The 15359-nt window shown below is 35.0% G+C and overlaps 1 protein-coding gene across 6 annotated transcripts in view; it reads right to left on the bottom strand.

Moving 5' to 3' along the window:
* PHTF2 (putative homeodomain transcription factor 2) overlaps positions 1–15359 on the bottom strand; it is a 118856-nt gene that overhangs the window by 25497 nt on the left and 78000 nt on the right. For 4 of the 6 annotated variants that reach the window (XM_029927983.1, XM_029927947.1, XM_029927953.1 and 1 more), the window contains 4 exons: positions 14430–14595; positions 13348–13512; positions 3028–3214; positions 1409–1564 (listed from right to left, as the gene is read on the bottom strand). In XM_029927983.1, coding sequence (XP_029783843.1) covers positions 1409–1564; positions 3028–3214; positions 13348–13512; positions 14430–14595 — 674 coding nt within the window. The remainder of the gene's footprint in view (positions 1–1408; positions 1565–3027; positions 3215–13347; positions 13513–14429; positions 14596–15359) is intronic. The other 2 variants (XM_029927967.1, XM_029927961.1) reach the window with 2 other exon arrangements.

Below are 15359 nucleotides of genomic sequence, written 5' to 3'. Positions count from 1 at the left end.
ATGCCCAAGCAGGGAAGAGGCAAAGAGAGAGACAGAGGATCTTAGGCCGGCTCTGCGCTGACAGCTGAGAGTCCAATGCTGACCTCAAACTCATAAACCGTGAGATCACAACCTGAGCCAAAGTCAGCCACTGACTGAGCCACCCAGGTGCTCCTGAAATGCAGTTTTAAAAATATGTTCTAGTCTAAAGCTCCTCACTTTACAGATAAAGAGTCTGAAGACAAGATTATATTTTTAGGTGATCTTTTACATCATTAAAAAAAGACTTAAAACAATCAATGCCTATTTGATATTTATCAGCCTTACTTAGCCTGAAACCTGGAAGATTTTAAGCAACGTATTTATTTAAAAGTTAAGACCAGTAGAATATTGTTATGCCCTTCAAGAATCTTAATAGTTCAAAACATAGTTGCAAGTCAAGAAGAGCACAGATTATGGGGTGAGAAAAGTACCTCTAAAGCTGAATAATTTATTCTCTTAAAGTGTGGAAACCTTCTTCTATAGGAGGCCCTGAATCCCTTCTAGTACCGGCTTACTTCTAACTGTATCTCGTGTAAGACTGAGAAATTCACAAAACTGACTTTCACAAGCATGTCAGATGATCTGAGTGAACAGGCAATGAGCAGACACACTGGCATTAGTGTCTGCCTAACGGCAGCCACTGAGAGAAGAAACAGCCACAGTCACCAGTAAGATTAAACAGAGCTACAACCACAGAGAAGAGTATACAAAGAACAAGTGACTCTTCTAAGCTTAAAACAGTCAAGGTATTCACACTCCAGCATACTATATGAGTTTTCAAAAGTTTAGCCCTAAATCATAAAGAAAAAATTCTAATATAGTCTAAAAAGAGGAACAGGCAATGTTTATCAAAAAGTGACATAAGTGACATCTGCCTTGAAGTGGGATAATGAAATTTTCTGTCCTTAGAATAAAAACTAAAAATACAATTGAGTGAAATTCTTTTTCTATTTAAATAGTTTCAAGAGGTATAATAAAGTTGGGAATGGGTTTAAAGAAAACCAAATATTAATAAAGAAAGAATCAAAGAAGAAAAAAAGAATTGAATTTTATACTAGAAATTCAATAACTAGTAATAGTAACATGAAAGTCACGTGGAATGGTAGCTCTACTATAATCAACAAGCTATAAAGCCTTTCATACTGCGAAAAAGACTAACAGGAGTTCACAGACTTTCTCTAGGATGGTTGTCTTTAAAAGCAAATAATGAACTGAAAGTATGAGACACTTCAGAGAAATGCACAAAATGAGTATAAATGTGTAGCTATCTATCATGCGTGGAATACATAAATCTATGACTGCCACTCTATAAATCAAGATCATATAACAAGGTATTCATACTGATGGGAAATATTTATGTCAATAATTGTAAGGACAAAGTATATACCTCATTAGGGTAATGTTTCTTATAATGGTGTGATTTTCTGTTCCGAAGAAGGCTCTCAGAAGTCCTGCCCACGTGCCGGCGTAACGGGTATCCTGTTTCAGGACCTTCCTCACTGGAGACGTCATCAGAAACATTTGTTACTGTCCTTTGAGCATCCTAAGATGAGAGTACAGGAAGAGACGCATTGGTAATTTATGACTGAATTTGTTGCTTTAAAACTGCAAAATTTTAAATTACATATACATATACATATACCTTTAAAAGCCTCAAAGTGATGGACTAGTATTACCTGATTTTCTTTAAAAATGTCTTTAGTGACTACACTGTTATTTCAATTTTAAGACTAATTCAACAGCTATTTGTCAAATATTGTCCTATAACATTTCTGCTCACAAAAGGATTAGAAAGAGCTTTGAAAATCTTAAGAAATACAAAATAGGATAAAAGAAGAACAGAGACCTTTAATTTAAAAAGGGGTGAGAAAACCAAGATGAACTTATTATATTTCTACAAACCCAAAATGCCATCAGTTATAAGCCCGTTACTGGTTTAATAATGGCTTCTGAGGCAAGGGGAAGTGAATGGCCCTAGTATGCGTACTCATATCAGACAGACAACATTATGTCCATACCAATTTGAAGAGATATCCAGAGTTTGGAAATTCTGAAACTGAGAGACTCCAGAGCTTTAGTTTTAAATTTTTCAATAAACTCACATGACTTTAGTAGGTAATACATAGCTGAAAATGTGTTTGAAAGTGGTAGGACTAAAAACTTGATCTGTTGAATAGTGATGTGCGGCTCACATCAGCAGAGAGCTCAATGGTTCCGAAGTCTAAAATCAGAGCATGGGACTCTATTTCACATCCCATGATATTGATTGTATGCTACTGGGGCTGAAAATACATGTATTGTCAACTGGTAACACATACTTCACTCAAACCTGAAGAATCAACACAAATGTTCATGTTCACATTTCTGTATGTAACAGAAGCAAACATCTTTTAATTGGGCCATATTGTTTTACTATACCAGTTTTTTAAAGAAAAAAATTGTTTAACAAAAAAAAATTTGAAAGAAAAAGAGGTATATAATATTGTAATAGGCTTTGTTATAATAAATTCTAGCTTTCCTTATTATTTTGGAAAAGGAAAAAAAATTGGGTTTCCTTAACATCCTCAATAAGAATTTTTTTTCAAATTAAAAGCAAATGTGCTGACACTAAAGGTAATGAAAGGAAACTAGGTAACATTTTCTTATGGAGAACATGGATGGAAAGCCACATTTCTAGTTCAGTTTCTAAAATAATTTAAATGTTCCATTTAAAACAAATTCTCTCACACACACAGAAATGAGTAAAGAGAAGGTAAGGTTTAACAAACATCAATTATAAATTATAAAGTGCTTTAACATTTTGGAAATATAGGAGCCATCAATCAGTTCAGAAGGTACCCAGTTATACTGCCAATCAAATTTAATCAAGTACCTTTATTTTCAGCTTTATCATTGTGATTTGTAAGCGTTGGAGAAAATACATACCTCAAAGGTGACTCTAATATCTAAGTCACTTTCCATCAGCTGATATAAAATCACACAAACAATTTTAAAAATCACACTTACTTTGCTGGAAATGTTCCCCAGTGTTCCTGTGTGCCACGCTGCATCTTCTGGTCCAACAGTTTCACACTGAGGTTCATGGCTTTGGACTCCCTCTTCACTGCTTTTAACAGTCTTTTTCCCTTCAAGGGATACATAGCCATTGTCAGTCTCAGTTGATTTATCAATTGAATTTTTAGGTTTCTTTGATCTAAAAAGAAATTGCAGAAGGATGTTAAGTAGACCTAGCTTATTTTGGATGGGTTACTGACAGAAATTATGCTCTGTTAAAAATTAAATCTGGTAGTTTTTTTCAGAATTTTAAGGGCTATCTTATTTCTTACAGTAAGTAATTTAGAAATACTCATCATAAAAAATAAGTCAATAATTGTCGATCAATGTCCTAATTTAGCTTACTGATTGGTTTTGAGGTCGTAACAAATAGCAATTCTAATAGACATGCCCTAACTTATCAAACTATTATGGTTAAAAGCACTTGGTCTTTGTGCAAAATCTATGATTAAAATTTTGCCCATCTTATTACAGTTAATAATATATTTTAAAGTTTTATTTAAAAATTGTTTCTAAGGGTGCCTCGGTGGCTCAGTCAGTTAAGTGTCCAACTTTTGATTTCAGCTCAGGTCATGATCTCAGGGCTGTGAGATCGAGTCCCAAGTTGGGCTTTGCACTGAAACAGGGTGCTTGGGATTCTCTCTCTCCCTCTCTCTCTGCCACTCCCCAACCTCCAAGTGCATGTGCTCTCTCTCAATAAATAAATAAACTTGAAAAAACCCCAGAAAACATAATACTATTTCTATAATTATTAGATTAAATTGTGATTAGTGGTTTATCTCGGTTTTAACACTTGCACTTATCCCAATATGTTACTATTAGTATATAAACATAAATATCTCTGATAAATTCATTGTAACATACAAAGGAGCCCTAGGACCTTTTGTAGCACAAAAATATATGAAGAAAGGGAAAACTTTATAATACAAGTTTCTAAATAATGGAAGATGTAGAAATGAACAACACAAGGAAAATAAAGAAGTAATCTTTTTCGCCCACTAGAAATACTCTGGAAAAAATATTACTATCATGTAGTCATTAATTACCTAAAAGACTACAACTGAAGTTCTTCATTTATAGGAATTTAATTATTTTATTTAATTTTAAATATTTATTTAATTTTAAATATTTAATTATTTTATTTATTTTGTTGTACATGAAATACAACATGAAAAATTATAATAAACAAGACTTTTTGATTAATAGAGCAATATTTGAGAAAGCTTTTTCAGAGACTCTCAAAGACTATAGCAGGTAAAAGAATAGCTATCCAAAAGAAAACGGTTAGTAGAAATATAGTGGAAGTCCCACACAAAATTAAAATGTGCTCAGTGGAGATTAAGTCTATTATAAAATATTATTAAAAATCAATTGCATTTAAATTTATTTAAATAAATCCTCTTGAATTTCCTGCAGAATATTAGATTGGCAAGAAAAAAATTATATTGCCTTTGTACAAGCCAAAAAGCAAAAATTTTTAAACTTTTCAAAACCTGTTAAAGCAAAAGTTTTTTAAAATACAAAAAAAAATCCTTAACACTATAGTTAACTCAGTCCTACTGGAATCTTTTAGAACTTTGTAGAACTTTAGAACTCACCTATTCTAAATGGTCATTTTGGAAATAATGGATCAGAAATACAACGAGGTCTAAGTAATCTAAGTACTTACATAAGGTGACAGAGGCAAAGCCAGCACTAGAATACAAACCTTCTGACTATGAGGTTAACTATATTCTCCATCCTACCTCCAACTGCCTACTCTTGGAGAAATTGCCTGATAGAATTTCTTTACACACTCATAAAAGCCTAAAAAGCGTTTGTTTTTTACAAATAGGCCCCTCTCCTTCCTGATATTCTCCTGCAAGGTTACTAAAGGGGACACACAGACCACACTTCCCATAAGCTTCACAGACATCTGATGCTTTCTAGTCATTCAGAATACATCTCCATGGTTGCAAGACTCAGAAGCCTAATCTTCTGACCTTTTCCTTTCTGTATAACCCTAAGAGATATGGAGAAACCAAGAGAATGAGAATGGGCATAGAACAAAAATCACTTAATAGGCGCAGAGGGAAGAAGAAAAAATAGTAAAGTAAGGGCAAAACAGAAGATAAAAGGTACAGAGAAAATGTGTGACCTTCTCTCCCTCAGGTAGAAAGTGATAAAATCACCAGTTATTAATTGTTCCCTTCAAGCCTCTCTCTTGAACATTGTGCAACATGTAGATGCAGAAAAAGACTCAGGGAATAAAGTCTTGATAACCAATAAATGTGAGAATTCAAAAGATAGAGTAGTGTGCTGCAACGTGACCTATGAAGGTTCCTGGAAATTACACCTGAGTGGAAAAACAGGGGGGAAAAGAAGATGAACGGGATAAACGAAGACTAGAAAGTTGGTAGAACCATTCATCAGAATATGCAAGAGGAGAAATTTATTTCAACAGAAAGACGGAAATGTTGGCCCTCAAGGGCCTAGAACACCCTTAGAAAGATCACTAGGTATGGGGTGCCTAGGTGGCTCAGTCAGTTAAGTGTCTGACTTCAGCTCAGGTCATGATCTCACGATTTGTGGGTTTGAGCCCCACATCAGGTTCTGTGCTGACAGCTCAGAGCCTGGAGCCTGTTCCAGATTCTGTGTCTCCCTCGCTCTGCCCCTCCCCACTTGTGCTAGGTCTCCTCAAAAATAAATAAACTATATAAAAAATTTTTAAAAAAAGAAAAGAACACTAGGCAGTTGAAAACACAGGCCTAGAAGCCCATAGTCAAAGTAGAAAAAGTGGATGAAAACCTTCAGAGTGAACCAGAACCCTAGAGGGCAAAAAGATAAAGGCCTAGTGAAAAGGGCTATGAATCAGTAGTAACTGCTGCTTCAGGGATTTTTTCTGAGGGGAATGTACTTACAGTGGTGAGAAGGGCGGAAAGTACTAGCAGTACTCATCCCACATACCTATCTGCTATCTCCCTTCCTCTCTTCCTTATCTCTTGTCTACTTCCAATCTTTTCTGGGTTGTTTCTTGCCTCACTATCTCCTCAAAGTACATGGAACACCCTCAGGAGACCTGAACAGTTAAGTTACTGAGCTATAGCAGCTTTCTTATGTTTCTCACAAACTAAATGCAGAGAAGCTGCAAACCAAGCTGAAAGGCCAAAGAAAATACCAAATATAAGTACCACCCTCAGAGTTTACAAAGTAGCTCAAAATATGAATTGCGGCAGCTTGGCAGTGGCTGGTACTAATCCCCTTGCTTGAGGACTGCTGTAATGGGGCAGCAGGGCAGTCTGGCGGCAGCCATAACAATACCCCATTCAAAGACAATTCTAGGGCAAGGTGTTGGGTGCAGCCCAATGGGGTTTTGGGAATGGGCTGAATACGGGGATTAACTGAATAAATAAGTATATTGAAGAAAATGGGAACCAGGTTTTTCAGTGATAGAGAAGGAAGATATGAATATAAATAAAAGATAGGGTTGCCTGGGTGTCTCAGTTGGTTGAGTGTCCAACTTTGGCTCAGGTCATGATCTCATAGCTGGTAAGTTTGAGCCCCATGTTGGACTCTGTGCTGGTAGCTCAGAGACTGGGGCCTGCTTCCGATTCTGTGTGTCCTCTCTCTGCCCCTCCCATGCTCATGATCTCTCTCTGTCTCTCAAAAATAAATAAATGTTAAAAAAATTTTTTAAATAAAAAAAAGATAAAATAAACTTTGAGGTACCATATTTGAATTGGAGCTTTCATTATAATACATCTAAATATAGAAATAAATATAGAGGGATACACACACACACACACACACACACACACACACAACTTTCCAGCTCCGCCTACTAAGAAAGTCTGGGGGTTTAATATCACAAGAGCAATAAGTATTTTTAGCATTCAGATCTTACTTTCTATAGACCACCATTCTTGAAGAAATGAATAACTCCAGAGCTGAGAAAGAGGAAGTCCAAGCTGAACCTAAAACATTTTGTTGTTCTGGAAAGTAAGAAAGTGATCAAGGAATGATAGGGAAATATCAAAAATGTTCAAAGGGGCTCCACTGGCCAAATTTGGGCCAATCTGATCATCAAAATGAATGATGACATTAATCAACTGAATAAAATGAAAATCCACAAATAAATAAGGGAAAGCTTATCCTTAAAGCAGAATGTCAACTGATAAATGCAGAAGGAATGACAGAGAAAGAAACATCACCATTTGGCAACCATCAGAATTCAGGCAATAATCATCAATGGATGATAAAACTAGAAAGTGATGGTGGGATGAGAAATGTGTTATTTTTATCATCTTAATGTGTCTCCACACAGGACATTGTTGATTATAAAGGGGAAAAACAAATTTACAATGGAGAAATCTGGCAGACATTATATTAAGTGATTAATGTAAATATCAGCAGTCAGGGAACAAATTTACACTGTTTTCCATCTGATAGGATGCAATAAGAACTAAGTATCACATCTAAGATATTCCTGCCAAAAATGCATACCTTGGGTTTAATCATGAAGAAACATCACACTACTAACTCAGTATTATGCTGCTAAAGGTTAAACAACCAGCTCTCTAGTCCTTGTTTGTAGTGTTTCCTAATTTCCATGGTGTAAGTAACACCACCAGGGCCAAATTTCAAGTACTAAACCAACTGATAATGCTGACGTTGGAGTTGGGAAGAGATACATATTTAGGCACTCACAAGTCACTTGGAGTCCGATCCCAACCAGAGGCAAAGCCTAAATTAAGTGATTTTGTACAAAGTAACTATGTTGTAGTCTTCAAAAATGTTAAAAATGTGAAATTTGAGGAAAGACTGATGTCTGCTCCAGACTGAAGGAAAACTAGAGAGACATGACCCAGATTAGAGCTTCTGTCCGAAGGAACAAAGCTATTAACAAACAGGGACAATCAGCAGAATTTAAATGGGGTCTCTGGGTGAAAGATATATATATATATGAGAGTTCTTTGCGTTGTTCTCTTAACTTTTCTAAAAGTTTGAAATTATTTTAAAATAAAATTATATCTTTTAAAAAGTACAAGCTGATTTGTACCCTGCTTAGGGTATTCTTTGGATTTGAACATCTCGAAAATGCTGAAAGCAAAGAGAGAGTAGGAGAGCTAATTTGCAATTAGTGGAGGTAAAAAGGGTCAAAAACTGGCTGCTCCAGGTGATGTTTAGTTCTACCACTGACTGCTGTGTCATTCCTAGTGCCATTAAGAGGTAAAAGTAAGAACCTCAGAGAATAGTATGTTTCCCAAAAGGCACACAGGTTGCCAAGACTCAGATGTTTAATTGCCCCATTTCCTTGTTTTAGGAAGTAAAGAAACTAGAGAAAAACAGTAGGACTGAGAGATTTATTTAAAGTAGTAACATTGTAAAATTCCACTTAGACTATTTTTAAATTTTTTTAATTTTTTATTAAAATTTTTTTTTTAATGTTTTATTTATTTTTGAGACAGAGAGAGACAGAGCATGAGTGGGGAGAGGCACAGAGAGAGGGAGACAGAATCGGAAGCAAGCTCCAGGCTCTGAGCTGTCAGCACAGAGCCTGACACAGGGCTTGAACCCATAAATGTGAGATCATGACCTGAGCCGAAGTCGGACGCTCAACTGACTGAGCCACCCAGGAGCCCCTAGACTATTTTTAGAAGGGATGGTACTTCATTTAAGTCAACTTTAAAATATGTACAAAAATAAATTAAAAGTAAGGTGAATAGCATTTTGATTTTAAAACAAATATCTAAATCATCATTCTCTGCCATAAATAAAAAACACACTAGAAGAAAGCTGGTATTAGGAATTAAAGTACTACGGTATAGAAAGAAATGGTACTTTTTTGTATTCTCCACAAAAAATCTACATTTTGACAGCTACACTTAATGCATAAAATACATTCACGTGATAAAAACCAGAGTTAACAATTTTTTTCTTAGATCAACCCAACATTATGAGTCACAGGCATGTGAGCATTGAGGTTAGCAGTCCAGTGAAAATAGAAGACATACTAGGCTATACTGTTCTTACTTATTTCTATGATAGAAGCAGTATTTCATGCATTGGATTTTGAACAAAAAGCATTTGCAAAGAAACAATGTGCAATTCCACTGCAATAGTCAAGGCTTACCATGTTTTATAACTTTATAGCTAATTTTGTAACTAGCTTACTACATTAATCTTTGAATGGCATGAGATGTGTAGAATTTTTATAAAAGTCTTATGCTTGACAAGTCAAGAAGGATAGCTGTATCCTTAGCTCAAAAATACTCTGAGGAGGAAATGACTTTCAGAAATGTAAGTAGTATAATTAGCTCAGTTCCTTTGTGAGATGAATGATGATTTTGGTCTTGTCTGAAAAAATGCAAATAAATGTACAACCTATGCCATAAATAAACCATGAAACTGGCTGTTTTTCAACATTAAAAACTTTACCCCAAAATAACACAACTTTTTAAAGAATTTACTAGCTTATGAAATCTCAAATCTATTGTATTAAGCATGAAAACCAGTGTGTTTCTATTTGAAAAACCTCATCAGGTAATCAAGAACACTCATGGTACTTAGTACTGCTAAGGGGAAAAAAAAATTGGATGTATTTGTTGGCTCTCTAGAAAACATTCATAGGTATACAAATAGATCTAACTAAATATTATCCTTCCAGTATTAAAGAATATTAGAGAGTTGCTATGGGAAAAGTTAACAGTAGCAAATAACTCTTATTCTAGAACATGGTATGAAATTTCTAGTCCTGCTGTCATTTCTACAAGGTTGGGAATCCAGAGGGAGAGGAAGCTAGTGAAACACAATGCATAAAATCTCAGATATTAGAAAATGACACAGAAGCCTACATATTACCTCTACTGTGTGCACAGCTATGCATACACCTTGATGATATGCTAACAAAGCCCTTTAAAGACTTTAGGGCCCATTTCTCTACGTATCTTTTGTAACATGCAAATTTGAGAAGTGTGTACCACATTAGGTATTATGTACCAGGTTTATGAATGGTACTTGTAATTTTTCTAGGACTAGTCCAACTCCAAAATACAGTGGCTTTCCAAAAGCCAATGAGGTACCTAATTGTGGCCTAAGATATAAAAAAAAAATTTTTTTTAATGTTTATTCATTTTTTGAGAGACAAAGAGAGACAGGGCATGAGCAGAGCAGAGCAAAGCAGTGAGAAAGGGAGACGCAGAATCTAAAGCAGGCTCGACACTCTGAGCTTTCAGCACAGAGCCTGATGCGGGGCTTGAACTCACAAACTGTGAGATCATGACCTGAGCCGAAGTTAGAAGCTTAACCGACTGAGCCACCCAGGTGCCCCTGGCTTAAGATATTTTTAAAGAATTGGGATATACTGACATTTACATGGTCTTCATCTTTGTCTGTGGAAGACAAGATTCACCACTTTACAGCTTAAGTGAATTAACTATTTAAACGATAGTCACTAAAAATTTTTAATCCTTATACCAAAAATTTACAGTGGGACTGCATACCACTTTAATTCATTATGCAGTATACATTATGCAAAAAAAGTCAATTTGTTAAATCTTTAAAGAGTCAGTATGGAGGTCAGGCATGTGAATTAACATGGGACCAGTTTTACTCTGGCATCTGTCTCTAATCCACCAAGTCAATTTATACTGACTGTTTTTCAGTGATATTGTGATGGTATATTAAAGGACAGGTAAGAAAACTTAGTATCTGAATTCTGAACTAGGTATTATGCTGAAGAGATATACTGGCTAGATGTAATTCTTCCTATTCAATCTTATAATTATAATTATGCTAATTTAAGACTATAATTCTTTAAATTAAAGTATTAAATACTTAGGAAATATGGTTGATTTCTACATCTTTTTAAATTACTACTTTATTTGGCTTTGTTTTCTTAGGTTCATGGAATTCTTTTACAATAATTGCCATGTTTTTTCAAATGAGAAATACTATGTCTTATTTAAAAAATTGTTTTATCTGGAAAATGAAACATACTTAGAAATGATAAATAGAGCCTTTCCAACTTATAAATATAGGATGTAAAAATAGTAGTTTTCATCCTAACATCTACAAAACCAAAAGACACTATACACAAAACTCTGACATTTGTGTGGTTATACATTTATTTTCCCAGTTATGTTAATTCAGATACCTTAATAGAGGTATCTAGCTTCTCAATTTATTATCACCAGAAACAATTTTAAGTCTCCGTTCATATTTCAGTTTAAGGCCTTTTGATTTATCAAAGCTTGAAAGAACAAGACATCATTAAGATTTCAGAACTCAGTTTAAAACTTCCAAAATTAACATTTTTCTCAAGATCTTTTTGTACCTAATATTTAAAACATTATCATTCATATGCTAGCAAACCACTTCCAAAATGAGAAAGCTGAAAGTAGTGCATCTTTAAAAACATTTAGATTACAAAGTTGTCACTTTAAAGGAAATAAATCTGAAGGGATTTAGCCATTATAATATCAGTGACTGGTAGTCAAGGTCATTCTATAGCCCAAAAGGAAGAAAACTGAGGTCTGAATCTCATTTGATTGGAGAAACACGGTAGAATTCCAAAGGCACTAACCTAATGATCTAGGGGGATTTTGAATACTATGTAATACACTTCCAGTTGTGGATAACCCAAACAACTAAATGATTCTCTAAAAGCAAAACATATATACTCTGCTACTTATAACTTCTCTTCAGAAAGTCTTAAGAAACTGACTTCACAGTGATAAAACTATCATATCCTACTGTTGGAAAGGAGAGCTATTTATTAAAAAAAAAAAAAAATCACCCCCAACAGAACAGATACTAACAAAGACAATCCAATTCACATTCAAAATAAAACCAAAACCTGTATCTTTTCTGGGGGAAGAACAGGTGTTGGAATGGTCAAGGGATCCAACTTAATGTCATGTTACTTCAAACTATTAGGCTTTGATACAATTTCCCTCAAAATTACAAGCAATGAAAACACCCAGGATACAATGGCTTAATATAATGTATGATAAACTTTAGCATTAAGAACACAATCACAAGTTGATGAAATAATGATATTAGTGGAGGAGTTAATAAAAGTGATCAAAAATAGTTACGTGCAGTATTGCTTGATTTATTAACTGGGCAACTGATATCAGCTCTGTATTTTGATCATAGCTTTTTAAAACTTTTTTCATATTTATTATGTCTATGTAAACTATTAATATAACCCTTAAATGTTTTGAGTCAACTATTCAAAATAAAAATACAAGATTGAATTGGTTTATTTTTGAAGTTTGTTGTAATTATACTTCCTTATTTGATAAATCTTTGCTGTGATAGAAACTATACAAAAGCCCAATGTATAAAACAGAAATTGATAGTATGGTATACATCTTGTTATTTTAAATAACAATGCCTATATGTTTTATTAGCGATAATTTTACATAATTGAAGCAACGATTAAAGAAAAATGTACGACTCACATGGCACTAATAGTCAATTTGACCAATAGTGCCGATAAAAATAAAATGGCAAGTTCAAAAGAAGTTAAACAATATTTGAAAAATTATGAAATAAATCAAAATCAAGAAATCCCAACTAAACATACTTTGATGGTATATATTCATTCTCATATATATGAATTTACACATATCCCAAAGTAAACTTTATGGTCTCTATTTTTCCATCATCTGTAGCATTATAATTTATCAAAACAAAATCTACACCAGAACTGTCATATTTATTTATTTTTTAATTTTAAATGTTTATTTATTTTTGAGAGAGACAGACAGACTGTGATCAGGGGAGGGGCAGAGAGAGAGGGAGACACAAAATCGGAACCAGGCTCCAGGCTCTGACCTGTCAGCACAGAGCACAACATAGGACTCGAACTCATGAACCATGAGATCATGACATGAGCTGGTTGGACACTTAACCAACCGAGCCACCCATTGTAATATTGTCTTTCTTTCTTTTTAAAATTTTTAAAAAATGTTTATTTATTTTTTAGAGAGAGAGAGAGAAAGAGCATGAGTCGGGAAGGAACAGAGAGAAAGGGAGACATAGAATCTGAAGCAGGCTCCAGGCTCTCAGCTGTCAGCACAGAGCCTGATGTGGGGTTGGAACTCACAAACTGTGAGATCATGACCTGAGCCAAAGTCAAGAGGTCAGATGCTTAACCAACTGAGCGACCCAGGTGCCCCTGGACCTGTCATATTTAAAGTCATTAATATTCATTAACTAAGACTGAAGTCCCAGGAAAGGGATAGTGCATCTCTATGCCATATAAAGCCTTGAATAAATACAAACCCTGATAAAAAGAAAGCTGCGTGCCAGAGGTCTCTGAAGACAGCACCAACACCGTAAGAGGTGCTGGCTCCGTGGCTCTGAAGTGCTCCCTCCTGAGTGTTGTCTGTCGTACTGGAACCATCTCCTTCCCTATGTACTTCCAAATGGGCTGCTTTTCTCAATTTCCTTCATCAGAAGAGGTTAAGAACAGATTAGCTTTAAAAATTTAACAACTGCTTTCTTGGTAGTACATTCAAAATTTTGAGAAAACATAAACATAGGAACTTCAGTACACAATAAAATTCAGATAAACTAGATAAAAGTTAATCCAAACATTAAGGTACATATTTGAGAACAATTTCTATAAATGTTAGGTACTGTTTCTTGCTTATACTGACAGGTCAGTAGACATTGGGTTGTAAGGATAACATTGGACAGATTTTTACAAAAGCATTTCTTCCCTACTTGAATGCTACTTATCTGCAGAAGAAGAAAGAAGATTTAGATTGGAGAGAATTATAATTTAACTGATCAATGTTATTTATCTAATGTAAGTATTACCTTCTCAAAGGGAAAAGGGCTTAAATCTCAACATCCCCCTAGTGCAAATGTCACAATCTCTTGGCAACGATATTCAAAAGAGGAATTGCTCCAAAGGACCCTTTAAACAGAACTCCATTGTGCTGAGTGGTCAGCGAGACTTGCCATATTTACTTAATCAAGGGGCAATATGAAACAGCCTCAAATAGCGTTTAATAAATAGAATTTAGCTGAATTTTTTTCTTGGCTCTTGCTATTGTCAACATATAAGTACAAGACTTTGTAAACAGAAGGAATCATCAGCAATTCCAACTAATATATCCCCTGCAACGATATTAGGTGCCTTCAGATGAGCTTCAGAAAAGAAAGCAAAAACAAGAGTAGGTATATGGTCTCACAATGGCCTTGAAGCAAATGCACAACCTAAATCGTCGGCAGTTTACGCTGAAGCTCCTTGCTTTATTTGAAAGAGCGACTTCACAAGATGGCATTTTATCCGTGTCAAGAACAATCTTAGATTCAAGTTACAGAAATCCACAAAAAGATCACTTGTAACAGAGTACCTTCTTCTTTTACCCCCTGTGCTGAGAGGCGGTTTCGGTGTTCGTGTTGACACAATCTGGCAGTGCACAGTTCCCAGGAGCAGCATCAGCCATACCGGCCCAATCACTTCCGTCAGAGGTATGCTATGTGGGCTAGAAGCGGAACAGAATAACACTATTGCAGCAACTACAAAAAGGGAAAGAAAATATGTTTAATTATAGATCTGATAGTCACTTCTTCAAAACTTTAAAAATTGTTCTGACACTGCTTCTTGGCAGATTATTTTTCTAATTTTAAATAAGTTTAAAATGTTTCTCTAGACAAGCTCTTTCAGACTAATTTTTGTTTGTCACTGGCTAACCACGCTATTCAGTAATAAACTCCTGGAACAAAATAACATCCAACAGTCTCTAAAGTACACACCTTATCACTACAGTGAAAACCAGCTCCATATGAATCTAAGGGCATTCCTAGTAAGATCACAATCAAAAGAACCACTAACCGCATGTGTACTTTTTTCTTTGTCTTACAAATAAGGAAGTCTATGATAGGTGTGTAATAAGGCTATAAGAGCCTCTTTCCAATAGAAGTTTATCCACTCAGAAATAGTAACATAAATTTACTTGGGTATATTTTTCAGGGAAACCACTAAACATTCATCAATACTAAACATTGTCATATGAAGAAATCTTGTTTCTGCCTGCTCAGCAACCTTTATACCTTCTAGACATAAAAATGTCTATCTTTTGGGAATCTGCTTCCTTTATTTGTCAATCAAAGTGTCTTATTTCTCCAACTTCAGGGATAGAAATGTAATCTAGTCTTGCCAGAGTCTTAATTCTGGACACAGGAATTAACAAAAAGATGGGCAAAGTGCCTGGATAGCTCAGTTGGTTGAGTGTCTGACTTTGGCTCAGTTCCTGATCCCCACGGTTCATGGGTTTGAGCCC

This window comes from Suricata suricatta, chromosome 2 (genome assembly GCF_006229205.1).
Source record: "Suricata suricatta isolate VVHF042 chromosome 2, meerkat_22Aug2017_6uvM2_HiC, whole genome shotgun sequence".
Lineage (NCBI taxonomy): Eukaryota > Metazoa > Chordata > Mammalia > Carnivora > Herpestidae > Suricata > Suricata suricatta.
Note: the sequence above shows the minus strand (reverse complement) of the source record. Positions and strands in the feature narration are given on the sequence as shown.